The sequence below is a fragment of the Chrysochloris asiatica genome, unplaced genomic scaffold (genome assembly GCF_000296735.1).
Source record: "Chrysochloris asiatica unplaced genomic scaffold, ChrAsi1.0 scaffold00020, whole genome shotgun sequence".
Classification (NCBI taxonomy): domain Eukaryota; kingdom Metazoa; phylum Chordata; class Mammalia; order Afrosoricida; family Chrysochloridae; genus Chrysochloris; species Chrysochloris asiatica.
In genome coordinates, this window is record NW_006408538.1 from 29,201,833 (window position 1) to 29,222,473 (window position 20,641).

At 45.3% G+C, this 20,641-nt stretch overlaps 1 protein-coding gene across 3 annotated transcripts in view; it reads left to right on the forward strand.

Moving 5' to 3' along the window:
* ALOX5 (arachidonate 5-lipoxygenase) overlaps positions 1 to 20,641 on the forward strand; it is an 81,108-nt gene that overhangs the window by 40,715 nt on the left and 19,752 nt on the right. For all 3 annotated transcript variants that reach the window (XM_006837450.1, XM_006837452.1, XM_006837451.1), the window contains exons 4-6: positions 5,219 to 5,341; positions 15,428 to 15,534; positions 16,297 to 16,469. In XM_006837450.1, coding sequence (XP_006837513.1) covers positions 5,219 to 5,341; positions 15,428 to 15,534; positions 16,297 to 16,469 — 403 coding nt within the window. The remainder of the gene's footprint in view (positions 1 to 5,218; positions 5,342 to 15,427; positions 15,535 to 16,296; positions 16,470 to 20,641) is intronic.

Consider the following 20,641-nt stretch of genomic DNA (forward strand, 5'->3'; position numbering starts at 1 on the left):
GATGACATATATAAAACTCTGAAAGAAAAAAAAAACTGCTAACCAAGAACCATATACCCAGAAAAGCTGCTCTTCAAATACAATGGTAAAATTAGGACATTTCCTGATAAGCAGAAATGCCAGGAATTTGTAATAGCAAGACCAACTTTACAAAATAAAGGGTGTTCTTTGGACTGAGAAAACAACAAGGGCAGACAACAACCTGAGATTACCATACATGACAACACCACTCAAAACTCAATCCAGACATAGGAGTATTAAAACCAGAGATATCAATTTATAATGAAGTCAACTACAAAGCAAAAAGAGGGAACAAGGACAAGGAAGTCAAGTAAATTTCAAGATAAAGCACTGTTTAAAATAGGGGAAAATATTAATAAACTATAGGGTAACTCTTATCATTCTGGAACATGTAATTGTGCTCATGAGGAACCTGTACATAGATCAAGAGGCAGTTGACTGAACAGAACAAGGGAAATCTGGATGGTTTAAAATTAGCAAACATTGTATTCTTTCACCATGTGTATTCAATCTGTATGTTGAATAAATAATTCAAAAAGCCAGATTATATGAAGAAAAACATGGTGTCAATATAGGAGGAAGACTCATTAACAACCTGTGATATGCAGATGATACAACCTTGCTTGCTGAAAGAGAAGAGGGCTTAAAATACCAATGAAAATCAAAGAGCACAGCCTTCAATATGGCTTACACCTCAACATAAAGAAAACCAAAATCCTCACCACTGGACCAATAAATAATAATCATATAAATGCAGAAAAGATTGAAGTTGCCAAAGACTTCATTTTGCTCATAGTATTTCACTGTGGACAGATTTGTTGTTTTTGTTAGGTGCTATTGAGTCCATACCGACTCATAGTGACCTTATGCACAGCAGAACGAAACACAGCCCAATCCTGGGCCAACCTCACTACTATTGCCACACTTGAGTCCATTGATGCTGCCACTTGGCCAATCCATCTCATTGGGGCTCTTCCTCTTTTTCTCTGACCCTCCACCTTACCAAACATGATATCCTTCTCCAGCAACTGGTCCCTCCTGACAATATGTCCTAAGTACGAGAAATGAAGTTTGGCCATCTTGGCCTCCAAGGAGCACTCTGGCTGCACTTCTTCCAAAATGGATCTATTGGTTCTTTTGGCAGCCCATGGCACTTTCAATATTCTCCTCCAACACCATAACTCAAAGGCATCAATTCTTCTACAGACTTCCTTATTCACTGTTCAGCTTTCGCATGCATATGAGGTTATAGAAAATACCAAGGTTTGGGTCAGGGGCACCTTAGTCCTCAAGCTGACATCTTTGCTCTTCAACATTTTAAAAAGGTCTTGTGCAGCAGATTTGCCTTGATTTCTTGACTACTGCTTCCATGAGTGTTGATAGTTGATCCAAGAAGAATGAAGTCCTTGACAACTTCAATTTTTTCTCCACTGATAAGTGGGGAGGGAAAATTATTTCAAAACTAGTGAGTAGTCACATGTTAACATGGGTGACAAGGCAGGCACTATACAACAAGAGGAAAGATGAAGGTATGAGGAGACACAGGGGAGGAATGCAATGTTAAAGTGAATAGAGGTAAATACTGTTAACTGTTGGTGTATGGAGGGATTGTAATCATTGTAATGAAGCAAAACATATGATTTACTGAATGTAAAACTGATGATACACTCTGTAAACCTTCACTCAATTCACAATAAAAACTTTTAAAAAAAGAAAATGAAATGGAATGCATAAGAATTGATGTCCTAGGCATTGTTGTTGTTGTTAAGTGCCATCAAGTCGGTTTCGACTCATATAGTGACCCTGTACCAGGTTTCTGAAGAGCGGCTGGTGAGTGTGTACTGCTGACTTTGTGGTTCAAACCACCCTTGAACTCGAGTGCTTATCTTATGGCGCCACACCAGGACTCCAACAACAGACTCGTAATTATAAATCTCTTGGTTTTTCTATTTAACATTTATTTGACTGAACTTCATCAGTTAATTAATTTCCTCAGAAAGGGTATGTGGGTGATTGATATAATATTTGAGTCCTTGCTTATCAAAAATGTATTTATTTTTTTCCTTCCTGTCCTTACTGATTACTTGACGTCTTTTAAGAATCTGAGATAATGATCTTTAAAAGAATACTTTACTGTCTTCTTGTTTTGGGTGTGGCAGTGATGAATCTAATGAGAGTTTGATTCTTTTTCTTTTCCCAGATATTTCTTTCTCCCTCTTCTTAGCTCCCCCTTAGTTTCTCCTTTTTCTCTCTCTCATGTTCTCTTCACTGACATTAGCATCAGTATATATCTAGGTATGTCTTCTTTTATTTCATTTTTTTTTCTACCTAAAATTAAAGATAGCTCTCAATCAGAAACCACTGGTCTGTTTCAGTTTAAGAAAGTTTTTCTTACCTCTCCATATAGTCCTTTTCTTTGGTATCCAACTTCCATGTCCTGTATTTCCATTCATGTTTTTCCATTCTTCATGATTTTGTTCTTTGTGTGTTACCTTGTTCCCATTCTACATAAAGTGATGTCTTTATATACTGTAGTAAGTGCTCAGTAATTACTTGTGGAGTGAATAAATTCTGTGTCTCCCATGAGCAGTCAGTTCTCATCAGGGCCTATTCATTTTTACATTTCTCTATTGAAATTCTTAATTCAGAAATCATATATTTTTTTTGTTACAGTCTTTTTTCTTTTTAATAAGATTTTAATTTGCGTTCCTGCCACAAGGAGGGGGTCTGTAAACGGAGGCCACACCACCCTCTGAGGCGTCCCTTCAGCGGGCGGGGGTTAGAATGGACAAGTTCCGGACTTGTTCCCGTGAGTTCCGAACTCACTATGGGAGACACAGAACCTGGCACCCAGTCTGTGTCCCGGACAGAATCTTATGTCCTGGTTACCAGAGTCCAAATCTCCACACCCAGGGCAGCCACAAGAGGGGATTTTCTGGAGCCAGAGGGCTGAAGAAGTAACTCCTGCCTGTGATGGGTGCTAAGAAGGAGTCAGGGAAGATGATTGCGGGCTCTGGGAGGGCATATTGAAATGAGCGGGTTAGGGCGCCACTTCTGACACCAATGAAAGGGGTGAAAACAACCCGGCGCCCACCGCTCATCAACCACACCGCACACCAGATGGCCTGTCTAGAGACTTTTATTCAGGGTGAGGAAGAGGAAGGTGACCTCTGCGGGAAAGAGAAGGCAGGAGAGAGGAGAGAAGGCAGAAAGAAGAGAGGGCAGAAAGCAGAAGAGCTGTTGCAGTCTTTTTCTATTTGACTTGCATCTTTAGAAGATTTCTCATTAGTTTCATCCTTGTTGTCGTTAAGTGCCATTGAGTTGGTTCTTACTCATAGCGACTCTGTATAGTGTTTCCTCTGACCTTGAGGTTCCAACTGACCTTTCGGCCCAGCACATTACCCTGCAGTGTGATTAGGGGTCAGTAAGTTTATGTTCTGGTAGCGTAGTGGTTACGAATCGGGCTGTGAACCTCAAGGTCAGCAGTTCGAAACTACCAGCTGTTCCCAGGAGAAAGATGAGGCTTTCTGCTCCAGTAAAGATTTACAGCGTTGGAAATCCTGTACAGGGTCGCTATGAGTCAGAACCTACTCCACGGCGCAAAACAACAACAAGTTTATGTTAATGGAAGAGGAACAACTCAGAAAAAGAGGGTGTTGTACAACTTGAGAAATGTAATCATTGTCACTGAATTGTACATGAAGAAACTGTTTAGGTGGTGTATGTTTTGCTGTATGTATTCTCAACAACAACAATAGCAAATAATTTTTTTCATTATTTAAAAAATAAATGCCTTTTCTACTTCTTTATTTCTACTTGGTTGTCCAACTAGATCTTCCTCCATGGAGTGTAATTTTCCCTTTGTCTCTTCATTTCTGTAGCACTGGTTCACACCACGTTGTCAGTGACCAGCCAGGCTGTGGGAAAGGTGAAGGTGTCTGGCTTCAGCACACTGCCCATCCCCACAGAAGAAGGCGGGAATTGTCCAATTCTCCAGATCCCATTACTAGGAAGGCCATCTTCTCCTGCTGCCCCAAGATGGGCCATTAGCACCGCCACCTAAGGAAGCCTGGGTCCTTTCCAAATGAATGCTGCATATAAGAATGGATGTCTGAATGGCATTTGCTAGCACCTTCATCCTCATTGGGCTCAATGAAAAAATGCTGGACTCTTAAAATTAATTCGAGCTCTTGAACTTCTCAATGGCATGGAGGAAACTGTTCACACTATTTAAATTGATAGATAACACTAATGGGGCAGTAGTGTGAGGTGGAGTCAGTCCTACTTACAGCCACCCTGTATAGGATTTCCGAAGCTGTAAATCTTTACAGGAGCAGAAAGCCTCATCTTTCTCCCAAGGAGTGACTGGGAGATCCAAACTACTGACCTTGTGGTTAGTCATCCAACTCATAACCCACTATGCTACTAGGTTCCTTGTTGTTGTTGTTAAATGCCATTGAGTCAGTTCCGGCCCATAGCGACCCTGTAGAGGGTTTCCAAGGAGGGGCTGGTGAGTTTGAACCACCAATCTTATGACTTTGCAGTCCAGAGCATTAACCCACAGGGCCACTCCAGGACTTCTATTAAGCCCCTTAGTTAACACTAATAGGATTGTCAAATGACTGGCTCAATTTGGGGCATCTAGCTATGGGTCGGAACCGACTCGACGGCACTTAACAACAACAACAACAACAGTGAAGTCCTTGGGTGGTTAATGTGCTTGGCAGGTAACCAAAAAGCTGGAGGCTGGAATTTACCCAGAGACACTCAGAGTAAAGACCTGGTAATCTGCTTCTAAACAATCAGCCATTGAAATCTCCACGGGGCACAGTTTTGCTCTGATTCACATAGTGTGGGCATGACAAAGTTGAGTCAACTGCACCTAGCTTTTTTTTTTTTGGTATATTTAAATTGTTTATAGCAACCTCTTCACGCCTTTTACTCACAGGTACACACATAGCCCTTTTCGGTAAATACCTGCCTCAGGTTTAGGGACCTCAGGCCTCCTTCTGTGATGCTGAAGATACAACAAAATTCATGCCCTCGGCACCCCCACATAGGATGCATGGTCAGCTGATAGTGGGCACATCAACTGCCAGGTGTCACATTGAGACAAATACACAAGTCACCTTTACCTGAGAATAGCAACCCAGAGGCAGGCATTTAATCCGATTTCCTCTTCCTTCTTCATGCTCAGGTGGGTGGAGTGGAACCCTGGCTTCCCTTTAAGCATTGATGCCAAATGCCACAAGGATTTACCTCGAGACATCCAATTTGACAGTGAGAAAGGAGTGGACTTTGTTCTGAACTACTCCAAAGCGTAAGTTCCTAAGAACTCCAGGACTCCGGGCAGTCCTAGCAGGTATCTCCCCCGTCCCCTAGTGAGTGCCTTGGGTGGGGGAACAGTCTGCCAAGCACCTGTCCCCAAACACATTGCATTTATCTTGGTAGCAGAGTGGCTTCTCATTGTAAGGAGGCTTCAAAACCAGTGGGGGGGAAATGGAATGAAAAGATAATGGAATTTTTCCATGAACTTTTTGAAGCCCACTTGTACACAGTCACAGGATACCAAACAGCCAAAGAGTCGCTGTATTTTCAGCCCTCAGGTCTGAACTTGGAATGGCCCATCCCTACCTAAGTGATCCCATCACATGACCCCCTGTCTAGGCTAAGCCTCGGCATGGCAGGGGCTCTGCAGTTATGATGGCCTAGATGCCTGTGCCGGCTCCTAGACATGCCCATTACATCAGCCTCATGGGATCGGCACAGTGACCTTCCACACTTCCACAGGTGAGGACCCTGAGGAATGAGCTCAAATGCCCCACCCAAGGCCCCTGCTAACAAATGGCAGAGATGCTATGTACTTTGGGTTGAGTTTGAATTGGTGCAGGGTTTGTTTTTTTTCAATCATGAGACTCATCTGGATGCTTCTTAAGAATATAGAACCCCCAGTCCCACTCCAGGATGACAGAGGGCCATATGAACCTGCCCTTTGGTACCATAGGGGATTTTCATAATTCTGCATGTCTGGAAAATGCTGAACAGATCTGTAAGGATAGGGTGGTTTCGATAGCTCCAAGATGTAGATGGGATTGAGCTACACTAGCCTGGAGAAAGGCACCTCCTTTGGTCAGGGTTCTTAAAGAAAAACAATGAAAGCCCATGGTCTGGGAGGTTTCAAGGACCTGGCTCCCTTGGACTTGTTAGAAGAACTCAACACACACACTCACACCCACACACCCCACAGCCCTGCAATCCTTCTCTACAGGGAATCCCTTTGAGTCAAAGACCATATGTACTCATCTCTCATCTTTAGAAAACAAGCAAGGTACTGCCATTTATCAATCACCTACTTAACTACCCAGCACTGCAGGATGCTGTCTATGGAGTCATCTGTTTTAACCCTTACAGCAACCCTGCGAGAAGGTACTATTATTAACAGTTTCCAGATGAGGAAAACGCCAGTTCAGATGGATTAAAGTCAAAGAATTTGCCTGACCTCAGATAAGTAGAAATTGGCAAAACCAGGATTTGAATTCAGATCTGTCTGGCTTCAAAGATGGACAGTTTTTCCTCATGCTACAATCCAGATCAAACTGGAGATAAAAATGAAAATCAAGCATCTGGATTCATACTGAAGCAGTGCCCAACATCTAGCTACCTGGAAACATCATGGTGATTCAATGGTTCACTTTCCACCCAGGGATTGGCAATGTTTAAAAGGCATATAACTTTACTAGAACAAAGTCCAGATCAGGGTAGGAAAAGCAAAACAGATGCCCCTTGTGAGAGGGACAGTTTGGAGAGAAACTAATAAGGACTGTGAGACCAGGGGCGGGAGGCTGCTCTGGGGAGAAATAGTTCTTGTACTTAGTAACAGGAGAGAGGGAAGAATGATCTGATGGAGGATAAGTGGAAGGAAAGAGGGATGAATGGGTGGATGGAAGGAGGAAAGAACGAAGGGAGAGATGCCTGAAGGGAGGGAGGGGGGTAAAGAGATGAATGGAGGGGAGACTGGAGGCATGAACCTAGAGGGAGGGCTGTGCATTTCCTAAAAGATGAGACCCCAGCTCCTTCTCAGGGACCACCTCCGTGAACTCCATACAGAAAAGGTTCTCAACAAGGACAGCATTTGTGGTCATCATTTCTTGGGAGCGGGAGCAGGGTCAGGTCATCCGGGATCTCTAGTTCTCCACCAGCACTCTGCCAAGCCCCTCTGATCACTCTCTGCCTTCCAGAGCCTGTAGCAGGTGTGTGCTGAGGGCGCCTCACTTATTGGGACATTATGTCTTCAGAGGGGCCAAGAAGGCTTTGTTATAATAGGGGCATTTGACTTCATTTGCTAATAGCCAGACGGACACAAGTGGGGCCCAGAGAAGGGAAAAGGGGGAGCCTGGCTGAGAGGACATCATGTGCACAGCTATGATGAGGCATGATTCAAAGGACTGAGGCAGTTGTGACATTTCCTGGTGACTTCAAAACAAGTGGCTGCCCACACACCATGTATGGCATGACCCTGGGTTTCAGGGATGATAAGGGAATGTCCTCATTGCAGACATTGAGCAAGGCAGTGCAGAAATGGTTCTGACTTCTGGGCCAGCTTCATGCAGAGACCAGGCCGCTCTGCACCTCACAGAAAGGCCACCAGGATGTGCTTACCACCAGAGGAGATTTAGGAGGTGATTGTTCCTTGTGGGGGCTGTGGGAAAAAAAACCTTGGGGCATTCGGCCATTTCCTCCTGGAAAAGTAGCATCAGAAATATTATCATGATCGAGTTTGTCACTGTTTATATGAATTTCAAATGTTCAATGAAAATTACAGAGAGGCGTCTGTGAGAAAGAGCCTTTGTGACACTGTAGGATAAGCACCAGACTGCTAACCACAAGATTGGCAGTCAAACCTACCAGTTTCTCTGCAGGAAAAAGATAAAGCTTTCTGCTTTTATAAAGATTCACAGCCTCAGAAACCCTGTGCAGGGTCACTATGAGTTGGATCAACTCGGTGCAGCGGGTTTGGGTATGGTGAGAAGTTTTGTGAGGAGGAACGGAGAAGTTGGAGCTGTAGTCAGGAAGTTTGCCTTTGAGGGCTGGCAGTGCAGAGGAGGTGAATGACATATAACATCCAGGAGAATTAAGAGCGTGGAATGTGGGCCAGACACAGTTCAAATCCAATCAAAGTTCAGGTCATAAGGGGAGGGATAACCCCAAGGCAACTGTGAATTTGTGCATCTGACTTGTAGGGCAAGTGGGGTACCATTCAAAAGAAGAGCTTGGAAGGAAGAGGCTTGGAGGGGAGGATGCATCCAGTTTGGGGCATATTGAGTTTGAGAGCCCTATGGAGCATCTTATGAGTCTATGAGTGGTGACTGTACACTTAGCTGCTGACTGAAGATCAGAAGTTAAAGTCTATTCAAAGGTGCTTCAAAAGAAAGTCATCTTCTCAAAGGTCACAGGCATTGAAAATCCTATGTAGCACAGTTTTACTCACATACATGGGGTGACCATGAGTTGGAATCACTGAATTGCAGCTGGTCTGTGGTGGAACATCTGATGGCCAGCCAGCTCCTGCAGCCCGTGTGGGATGTGCAGGTTTGAAGCTAAATTGAGAAGCTTCAGCATGCACTGAGGCCTAGGCAGTGGTTAGGGGCCCTCCAAGAGGAAGGGGCGATAGAGCTGAGAACCAGGATGGAAACCTTGTGTTTGAGGTTGGTCAAAACTAGGTATGTGATAGCTCCTTGAGTGGAGTTGACCGTGACGTGAGGATGTCTAAAGAAGACAGAGGTAGGAAATACAAGGAAGACTGGGCCCCTTTAAGGGTGAGAAGCTATGAACAGGCCATGGTGGGGAGGGATGGGCAAATCATTGGTACTGGAGAGAGAAAGCTAAGGAAAAAGAAAGATTACAATGAAAATATGGAGACAAGGGAAGTTGAGGAAGTTCATGCAGGTAGCTTTAGAACTCCAAACCCTGAGTTTTATTGGGAAGAAAGATCAGATCTTCCTACTGCCAATCAAGTTCAAAAACAAGTTGGTTCTGTGTCAAAGAAAATAAGATTTTGACTTTAAATTCACTAATGCTACTTAAAAGTACCCAGACTCCTTAGAAATTTTCCAAGTATACCATTCTAGCAGTTGATGCCAACAAAACATATTTCTGTATACCAATCCTATTTATCTCCACTGAATTTTGTTTAGAGAATCAGAGATATGTCACACTGGAAAACATTTGTTGTGGAATATAAGATGGAAAAGTATAAAGTAAATCTGGAAGATCAGAATTTTATTTGCTAAAATATCATATTTTTGTTAAAACTTAGTCATGAAATAAGAGTAAGAAGTAACACAGCATAAAGTGGTGTTTTCCTCAGAAAGGAGTTGTTCTATGGTCTAATTTGAAAAACTTTGCAAACTCTTCAGCAGTGGTTCTCAAACTTTTACATGTACTAGAATCTCCTGGAGAACTTGTTAAGCCCCATATTGGTACCCCCAAACTGAGATTCTGATTCAGTGGATTTGGTCTGGGTCTGGGATTTCACAAATTCCAGGTGACGCACTGCTCCTGAATGTCAAAGGTTTGAGATGTCCTGAAATCAAGTCTGCCCCGCGCTCTCTGGTCCATTGACCATGCTGCCCAGGGCTGTCTAGAGGACCCAGAGCACACTTTGGAGAATGCTGTGCTAAAGATGTACTTACCTTTCCCACCTTGTTGTCTTCCTCTCTCCCCTGTGTCTTTCTCCTCTCTTCAGAATACATCACTAGCCTTTTCAGAGGAGTTGCTATGTGCCTGGTACCTACCCTAGCCAGACCTAGGAACCCATAGACATCAGCTCTCTTTTGCGTTTCATTTTCCTGTGCCCATCCCCCACACTGGTTTGAACCTGTCCATGGGACAGGAAGAAAGAAAATGTTGAAACCTGCACTGAAATAAAAGGAAGATGTGGTTTGAACTTACCGTGACTGTTTTACAAGGCCACTCTCCAGGCACTGGCCCACAGGGAACCTAGACCGGCCAGTCTAGTGTAGGGGTCAATAACCCAATAGCCAGCACCCAGGGTAGGGGATATGGGAATACCCAGACAGCATCTCAGAAACACTACTACGCATGTAAATCACTGCAGGGTGCTAGTAAATGCATGTTCTAATTAATAGGTTTGCATGGGGCCCAAGAGTCTGCATTTCCACCCAGCTCCCAAGTGATGCTGATCCACAGACTGTATTCTGAGTGAAGTGAGTGGGAAAGGGAGAAAGGAGCTGAATGAATGAAACAAAAGTATCTAGAGATGGGGCTGGACAAACCTACTGGCGAGTAGATTGTGGATTTGCCTACTGGTGCCCTGCCCAGAACCCCATGACATATGCTCCAGACCAAATACTACCAGGAATTGATGATCATGTTAACCCTACATGGCAGGGATAGTTATGATCCCCAGTTCAGAGATGAGGAAAGTGAGGTACAGGGCACTCAGGGACTTCCCCCACGTCACATGACTGAGGAGGGTTGGAGCTAGGATTTCAGTCCAGGCCTTTAGAGGTCCTTGCTCCGCTCCAGGATTCTTGTTGAGGAGTGGGGATGAAATGCTCCAAAACTGCTGTGCCCACAAGTGTAGGACAGTCCCCTCCACCAACTTTTCGGGACAAATCCAGATCAAGCAGCATCCCTTGTCCATCACCAAAGCTAGTCCTGTCCATGAATATCTAGAAGGCATAGCTGTGGTCACCAATGAGGCCCTCCCATGTAAGCACTAGACAACTTTTTTCCTTGTCACTTCTGGGTAATTCTAGTGACTTGCTTCCTCTAAACAACCTGCTTTGCCTGGAATGGTGCCAGCCCTCCTCTGTAAGCCTTGCCCCTGCCCCTCCAGACACCCACGCTGTGGCATGCACCATGAAGAAGCTGCTAGAAAGGAAGCGGCAGGAGATGCAGAGGAACCTAGAACTCCCACCTCCTCACGCACGGACCATAGCTGTTACCGACCCAGAGGAGCTAGGGGGCTGGTGGTTAGGCTGGGTGACCTGGGACAAGTCGGGGCTGTTCAGGCCACAGTTTCCTCTTTTCTACAATAACAGATCTTTGAAGTCCTGACTAATCTGCTTGTCTACAAGTACGTAGAAATATTTGCCCCTAGATGACATGCAAATATTTTCCTCCTAACTTCACTTCTTCTTGGATCTGCGGCTTCCTTGGAATGCTGCCACACCCCACCCTATTTTCAGTGTTACTCTTCTGTTTGGAAGTCAGAGATTCAGTTGGGGAACTGAAATTCCGCAGGCTGACTCACTCCTGGAACCCCACAAGATCACCAAGACAGGCACTCCAGGAAACGACTTCTTTCTGAAGCACCGATATGGTACTACAGACATCCGGAGACTTTAGGGACCTGAAAAGGGCTCTCCTATCTCAGAAACAAGCTCTTTTCCACCCCCTACTTGGACCCACAATCAACGCTCATGGAAGCAGCAGTCAAGAAATCAAGAGATATAGTGCATTGGGCAAATCTGCTGCAAAACACCGCTTTAAAGCGTTAAAGAACAAAGATGTCACTTTGAGAACTAAGGAGCAACTGACCTAAGCCATGGTATTTTGAATTGTCTCATAGGCATATGAAAGCAGGACAGTGAATAAGGAAGACCAGAGAAGAATCCATGCATTCGAGTTACAGTGTTGGCAAAGAATATTGAAATTATTGTGGGATGAACTTGGGGGGATATTATGCTGAGTGAAATAAGTCAGTTACCAAAGGGCAAATATTTTATATGACCACTATTGTAAAAAGTCAAGAAAAGTTTTTCACACTAAATGAAACATTCTTTAATGGTTATCAGGGTAGAAGAGAAGGGAGAGTAATTGGCTAGAGGGCTGTGTTGTTGTTATGTGCCGTGGAGTCGGTTCTGACTCACAGCGACCCTGTACAGGGTTTCCGAGGCTGTAAATCTTTACGGGAGCAGAAAGCCTCATCTGTCTCCCATGGAACAGCTGGTAGTTTTGAACTGCTGACCTTGAGAATTGCAGCCCAATTCGTAACCACCATACTACCAAGTAAGTGTTAACTTGGGTGATGGGGGAAGCAATGTTGTTGTTGTTGTTAAGTGCCATCGAGTCGGTTCCGACCCATAGCGACCCTGTACAGGGTTTCCGAGGGTGTAAATCTTTACAGGAGTAGAAAGCCTCATCTTTCTCCCACGGAGCAGCTGGTAGTTTCGAACCGCTGACCTTACGGTTCGCAGCCCGATTCGTAACCACTACGCTACCAGAGCAATATACAACAGAAAATAATGACGACGGGGGCAGACATAGGGAGGAGTTCAAGGGTTATAGGGAAGAGAGCTGTTTTTGTTGTTGTTGTTGTGTGTCATTGAGTCAGTACTGACTTAGAGCAGCTACATGAACAACAAAACAAAACACTGCCCAGTCCTGCGCCAACCTCATAACCACTGCTACATTTGAGCCCAGTACTCCTGCCACTGTGCCAATCCATTTCATCGGGGGTCTTCCTCTTTTGCTCTGATATTCTTCTGTAGTGACTGATCTCTTCTGACAATATGTCAGAAGTATGAAAGACAAATTCTGGCCATCCTGGCTTCCAAGAACCACCCGAGATGTACTTCTTCCAACAAAGATCTGTTGGTTCTTTTGGCAGTCTATGGTACTTTCAATAATCTCCTCCAACACCATAACTCAAAAGCATTAATTCTTCTATGGTCGTCCTTATTCACTGTCCAACTTTCACATGCATATGAGACTACTGAATGGTGAAAATTGAAGGGCTTGGAATCAGTTAGTCCACCAGACCAATGAAACGTGTGAATATCAGTATCCATGATGCTGAGACCAGAACTAGATGGTGTCCAGGCTACCACTATCAACTGCTTTGAAATGGATCACATTAGAAGGTCCTAGATAAAGTGGAAGAAAATATGGAACAAAACTCAAAATTATTAAAAAAAAAATCAGGCTTACTAGTCAGAAAGAGACTGGAGGAACCCAAGACTGTGGTCCTTGGTCAGCCTTCAGGTCTGGAGCTGAACTCTCCTGGTGGCTTAGTTCTCAGTCACTCAGTACAGAGGGGGGTGGCGGTCAACACTAGTAAGGTATGCTCACCATGGAATGGTCAACCATTCAAGATCAAAAAAGCAGCTTTTATCCAAGGATAAAGTCCAGAAGGGTTGGGAAGGAGGGTAGAATGAAAACAAGAATCACAGGGAAGATGTGGGATAATTGATGCTATATGGAGGGGAATGCAAGCATTAAAATAGGATGGAATGTATGGTTTGTTGGATGTAAAACTGATAGATCATCTCTGTAAACCTTCACTCCACTCACAATAAAAAGTTAGGAAAAAAAAAAAATTACTATGGACTGCCAGAAGAACAATTAACTCTGTCTCAGAAAAACTACAGCCATAATGCTCCTTAGAGGAGGCTCTGCAAAAAAGAAGAAGGCCCTGAACAAATGGACTGGCACAGTGGCCACAACGGTGGACTCCAACATCACAATGAATCTAGTCGTGAGGCAGGCACAGGACCAGGCAGTGTTTCATTCTGTTGTACATAGGGTCAGAAATGATTTGATGACATCTAACAACAACAATGGCATTGATGCTAGAGGTACAGTGAGATGAGGCGTTCTGTTCCGGGATACTCAGGAACCCCTGGCTATCAAGGGCTGTGGCAGAGGGCCAAGGACACTGAGCAAGGAAGGGACCATAAAGACTTGAGATGCAGAGCTGGAGGCCTCAAGTCCCTGAGCAGCTGTTGCGCAGCGATAGGGCTGTGGGCACCTGAATGGGTACAGCAAGCAAGTGTGAAAAGACTCTTCCTTTCATCTCCATGAGGGTTGAGGTAGAGCAAGGAAGCAGGTGGGTGAATCCAGCATTATTGTATATCTCTAAAGTTGTCCAGACCGCCATTTCTCCCAAGCTGGCCACCCTGAGTCACCCTGAGCAACCCAAGTCCATGAACCCATAGACAAACAGGAAGCACTGGGCCTTTCCCTGGGCATCATCATGTTCATGGACTTGGGCTGCTCAGGTGATGCAGGATGGCCAAGCTGGGACATCACCTTTGAGGCCAGACCCACAATCATGACCCAGGCTAAGTCTCTGTCAGTCACCAAACCTCTGTCCTTTGAGTTCTGTGGGGTTGGGGTTGCGGTAGGTGAGAAAAGTGTTCTAGACTCCTAGACCTTTTCCAAGGCAGTGCTAGACCCTGGCAGTTTAGGTCTAGCTAGTCACCCTGAGGTTGGATGGACAGGGAGGAGAACAGCTACCCAAGCACCAGGAGTTTGTGTTAACCCTTGGTGCCTCTATGTGCCGGAAGGTCTGAGGCTCACTGGGGGGCATCTCAGACTCCCCTGGTCCTCATGGGACTTGAGATCTCACAATGGTTAGACAGCTATGGACTACTCACACAAAGGAGCCTGCACCTAAACTGTGATAAGTGCTACAGAAGAAACAACAGAAGGTCTTGTCATAGGGGCCTGGCCTATCTCGGGAAGGGGTGGCTTCTCCAAAGAAGAAGTGGGGTACACTCATGAGTCCTGCAGACCCACTCACTCCATCAGTTCAGTAGAAGAAAGAGAGACACAGACATCCTAAGCAAAGGCCACAAGTCAGGAGGCACAAAAGATAGACAAGATGGGGTTCCTGAGCTCAGAGGCACACCAGAGTTGAAGTTGGGGCAACAGGTACTGGCCCTGATGGTAAGAAAAGAACAAGATTACTAAGCCATGCGTGCCAGAGATGATGAGGTAGAGGTGTCACTGTAAGCACAAGTCAGAATTCTAGTCTTCTGTCCTGCACTCTGCTCCAATTACGTAGGGGAACCCGGAAAGTCTCTCCCCTCCTCCACCTTTCCCAGGCCCTGCTTCCTCCAGGAACCTCTTGGGGTTGCTCAGGTCCCTTTGATCTCCCTCCTGACTACATGCAGCCTGCATTTGCAATTTAGTGATCTCCTGTCTTAGAGAACATGTGGAAATTGCTTATGGCCTTCTCAGCACCAAATTAATGAGGGTTAAATGGAATTCAATTGTCCATTCCCCGAACTCCAGGAGACTGGGCAGAACAGCTGCATAAGAGGTATAGAGCTTTCTCCCTGGAAGTTTACACAGAAGCTGACCTGCCAGGTGGAGGAATGAATGCAAGCATGCATGACTGGCAGGGGCACTGCACATAGACTGCTCTGAAGGCAGACCCTGCGTCTTGTAGGTGCGGTGCAGTGGGAGGAGCAGCAGGCAGGAGTGGAAGGGTGAATTCTGTTCTGATTCCACAAGATCCACCTGGAACTTTTCTGGGCTCATGGGCCCTAATGCTTCAGGGTGCCTAGTGACCCTGTGAAATGTGGAGATGAAAGGGCTTTGCAGAGGAGGCATGGTCCTGGTGTAGGCATGTGAGCGACACTTCTGTCTGCAGGATGGAGAATCTGTTCATCAACCGCTTCATGCACATGTTCCAGTCCTCCTGGAGTGACTTTGCTGACTTTGAGAAAATCTTCGTCAAGATCAGCAACACTATTTCAGGTGAGGACATATTTGTAGGGCTTCTCGTGATGTGGGGAGAGGGTCTACCCTTTGGCAAATGGTGGCACCACCTCACCCAGCAATGGCCTCTGTTCACCTCAGGCAGGGCCCCTTCGTCCCACAGAGGTTGTGTTATGTGTGATCACCGTCTTTCCCAGTGGTTTTTCCTCCTGGGACTTAAGCATCTGCAACCTTACAGATGTATCATCAAAAGTCAGAAATAAGAGACCTTTTTCTTTACAAGAATAATCATTTGTGATGCTTCTGAGTAGAGTAGAGGCAGAATGGAGAATGTGTTTTAAGGCTTCTCATAAAAGTAACTCTGGGTTCCTTTGGGCTAAGGTTTGTTTGGTCAAAGCCCTAACACAGCAATTACAGTAGTGTCATAGGAAGGACAGAACATCACCAGAAAGATACGGAAAAGAGAAGGGTTGGACAAAAAGAAAATTGGAATAGACATATGGGGAGAACTTGCCTTTCCAAACCCCTCTCTGTGGCTCTTCTCCCCTCCCCTCCCACCCTGGGGCCCGTGGACCTCTCCACATTGGGTTTGGAAGACCTGAATTCCTTAAGAGGGTGCCCAGAGCCTTCTGAGTCACAGGGCCTAGTTAAAGAGAACAGATGAGGTGGTGATGGTCAGGGAGCCCCCAGGACAGGTGAAACCCTGGAGCACAAGCTTCCCCCTGACCACGGTATCAGAGCCGGGACCTGGGGCTGTGGTCTAGCCTGCTGGCCTCTGCTCAGAACTCCTCTCCCCTCTAGAGCGGGTCATGAATCACTGGCAGGAAGACCTTATGTTTGGCTACCAGTTCCTGAATGGATGCAACCCCGTGCTGATCCGGCAGTGCACAAAGCTTCCTGAGAAGCTGCCGGTGACCACAAGGATGGTGGAGTGCAGCCTGGAACGACAGCTCCCTCTGGAGGAGGAGGTCAAGGTAGGCCCTGCTGGCTGGGGACTGCGGCAGAAAGCACACCCTACTGTCCAACTTTCCACGGCCCCTGGACTCCATCTCCTGGTTCAGCTCTTTTGGTTGCTGAGGAGATTGGCTGCGCTCAATGAAACAGTCCCTTCTTTCTCCTCCCCTGAAGTTTGTGCACATGGGTTTCCTGGGTGCAACTAAAAAATGTCTTGTGCAGTATTGAGGGATGAGAATCAGGTGACATTTTCCAAGGTGCTTCGATCTGGAAGTACAATGTTGCTGCTGTCAAGTGGAATCTGACTCCTGAGGACTCCATGTGTGCCGAGTAAAACCGACCTGTCTTCCAGGTCATCTGATGACTTTCAACTGCTAACATTTGGCTAGGAGTTGAGCACTTAACTGTTTGTCACCCAGGGACTTCTGGAACGTAATCATAATCATCCTTTTAAAACCCACTGCCATAGAATTAATTCCAACTCATAGTGACTGGAAACTCATAGGGTCTCTGAGGCTAAATCTTTAAGGGAACAGACAGCTGGTGGCTTTGAACTACCAACCTTGCAGTTAACTGTCCAGCATTTATACTACAGAACCACCAGGGCTCCTTCCTGAACATAATGTTGTTGTTGTTATTGTTAGGTGCCATGAAGTCGGTACCGACTCATAGCAACCTTACTCATAACAGAACGAAACACTGCCCGATCCTGGACCAACCTCACAATTGTTGCCACGCTTGAGCCCATTGATGCTGCCACTTTGCCAATCCATCTCGCTGAGGGTCTTCCTCTTTTTCTCTGACCCTTCACCCTACCAAACATGATATCCTTCTCCAAGGACTGGTCCCTCATGAAAATATGTCTGAAGTATAAGAGGCGAAGTTTGGCCATCCTGGTCTCAAAGGAGCACTCTGGCCACACTTCTTCCAATACGGATCTGTTGGTACTTTTGGCGGCTCATGGCACTTTCAATATTCTCCTCCAACACCATAACTCAAAAGCATCAATTCTTCTATGGTCTTCCTTATTCACTGTCCAGCTTTCACATGCATATGAGGTTATTGAAAATACCATGGCTTGGGTCAGGTGCACCTTAGTCCTCAAGCTGACATGTTTGCTCTTCAACACTTTAAAAAGGTCTTGTGCAGCAGATTTGCCTAATGCAATACGTCGTTTGATTTCTTGACTGCTGCTTCCATGAGTGTTGATAGTTGATCCAAGAAGAATGAAGTCCTTGACAACTTCAATGTTTTCTCTGTTGGTAAGAATGTTGTTTATTGGTCCAGTGGTGAGGATTTTTGTTTTCTTTACATTGTTATCTTTACATTTTGTTATCTTTACATTGAGATGCAAGCCACATCTTCATCAGTAAATATTTTAAGTCTTCTTCACTTTCAGCAAGCAAGGTTGTATCATCTGCATATCACAGGTTGTTAATGAGTCTTCCTCCAATCCTGACACCATGTTTTTCGTCATATAACCCAGCTTCTCAGATTATTTGCTCAGCATACAGTGAGGGCTGCTGCCCTCACTCTCTCTCCAGTCCGTAACTGCAGAATAGTTCCAAGACTGCCTCATCTTCAGACAGAACAGAGTTAACTATCCCCACTGTGAATCTGCTGTGGCATAGCCCAAAGTTCTCATTAGTTAGCTGCTTCCCGCCAAAACTAGTTGACCCCGCCCCACCTGCCCCCAGGTGCCTAGGCAAGCTCCTGTGCCTCCACTCTCAAGTCTGTCTTCCTTTTCTGTTTCTCAAGTCTGTCTTCCTTCATTGGCTCTTTTCTTCAGGAGGCCCTCCTCTTGTGGAGATAAAGATGTCAGTCAACAGCTTGAGACTCACCTTCCACCAACTCAGCAAACTCCACCTACTTCCAGTGAGTCTAATGGTTCCCCTAAAACTATTCTGCACCATAGCAATGGACAAGCCTCCATTGACAGACAGGCAGTGGCTGGGAATCAAACCCACATCTCCCACAAGGAAGACGGGAATTTGACCACTTTGTCATTTCTCCTGACATTGCAGACCCTGACACTGCCCTTCCATCATCACTTGCTTGTAACAAAAAATGGCTTTAGAAGAAGGGTCCCTTCCTTGCTTTCTACCTGAACTCTTCAAGTTCTGACCTAAGCAGGGCTCCAACCTTACTAACCTCACCCACGGCTGGCAAGTTGGGCTCCCTCTAGAGCACTCAAGGTATAGTTATAAAAGGACAGTTGTCTATTTTCCCACATCACAGTCATGTTAAGCTTTCTACTGAAGTATTCTAGGATAAGCACTGAACTGTTAACCACAAGGTTGGTGGTTCAACTCCACCAGCTGCTCCTTGCAAACTATATATGTATATATACACACACACACACACATATATATAAGGAGCTCTGGTAGCGTAGTGGTTATGAATCGGGCTGCGAACCTTAAGGTCAGCGGTTTGAAACTACAAGCTGCTCCACAGGAGAAAGATGAGGCTTTCTACTCCCGTAAAGATTTATACCCTCGGAAACCCTGTACAGAGTAACTATGGGTTGGAACTGACTCGACGGCACTTAACAACAACAACAATACACATATATGGTCGTTAGGAATCAGAACCTACTTGACATTTAACAACAACAACTATAGGAAAGATACAAACCATAAATGCAGAATATTCATGAACTGGGTAGCTGAAAGCATCAGAAATTTATTACCTCACAGTTCTGGCTTCTTCAGTCCAAAATCAAAGTATTGGCCAGGCCCGTACTCTCCAAGGGCTGTAAGGGGAGATATGTTCTTGTTTCTCTCTGCTTTTGTTTTCCATGTTTTCTTTTTACTCTTTGTGAGTTGGGTGACAGTTTGCAGGGTTCATTCCTTAATTCATACAAGTTGTTTCATCTCACTGACTGCAATCCTCACAATATGACATCACTTATCCCACTTCCTCCCTTGGTTTCCTGTTTCCATTTCTTCTTTCCTAACCCTTTGCTGCCCTTTTTACCACAAATGGTTGAATTTTCTAAAGTGTGGGCACCTCCCTAGTGCTGTTGTTCCCATTACAGATTTGTCTATAGTTTAGCTGAAAATTGGTTCATGGGGGTGAGTTCCTCTCCAGACCTGAAGGGGGACTAAGGACCACAATCTCAGGGTTTCTACCAGCCTCTAGCTGACCAGAAAGCTTAGTTTTTATCTATGATTTTGAGTTTTCTGCCACATTTTTCACTCACTCTATCTAAGACCTTCTAATATGATCCCTTTTAGGGGAGTTGGTTGGGATATCAGCTTTTCTGGGGTCAGGGTCATGGAAACTGATGTGTGTGGCCCATTAGTACATTGGTCCAGCTGTTTCCATGGTTTGTTTTGTTTTGTTTTTTCAATTTTCTTCACTCTTCTTTCCTCAGCTTAGATGGAGAGACCATCTAAATTGCACCTTAGAAGGTTGCTCAAGAACTTCTAAGACCCCATTTGCCACTCACCAAAATAGGTGTTGGAGTCCTGGTGTGGCACTGTAGGATAAGTGTGGGACCACAAGTCATTTTGAATCACAAGGTTGGCAGTTCAAATTCACCAGCTACTACTTGGAAACTCTACACAGGGTCGCTATGAGTTTGAACTGACTTGACGGCACTTAATAACAACAAAACAGGGGCCAAGGTTTTGCATCCACTTGTCTGGGTGGGGATTCTCAGTGGTTTAGTAGTTAAGCTGTAACAATTGTCCACGATGAGATCTGCTATGAGCAGCCCATCCACTAGAAAGACATTTCCTCCTGGATGTGAGCTGCAACATCCCACCTTACAACGGTAAAAGGAGAAACAAGTGGGCAGAGCAGGAGGGACCTACGACCACCAAGAAAGAAGAGATGGGAGTGGGGTAGATCCTTTGGCCCTGAGGACCCTGCCCTATGGAGCTCCCAGATCCAGAAGAAGATCGATGCCAAGACACAGGGAGATCTCTAAGGAGTGTGTGCCTACAGATACTGAAAGGTAGCAAGAACCTTGCTCCAGAGCCAAACATGAGAGAAAGACTTCTTCTAGAGCTGGTACTCGGAATTTGGAATTACACTCTCCTAAACCATGAAAGACCAAAGACCAGAAGAGTTGTGGGATGACATCAAGAACATCATACGTGAAGAGAGCAAAAAGTCATTAAGAAGACAAGAAAGAAGGAAAAGAGCAAAATGGATGTCAGAGGAGACTCTGAAACTTGCTCTCCAG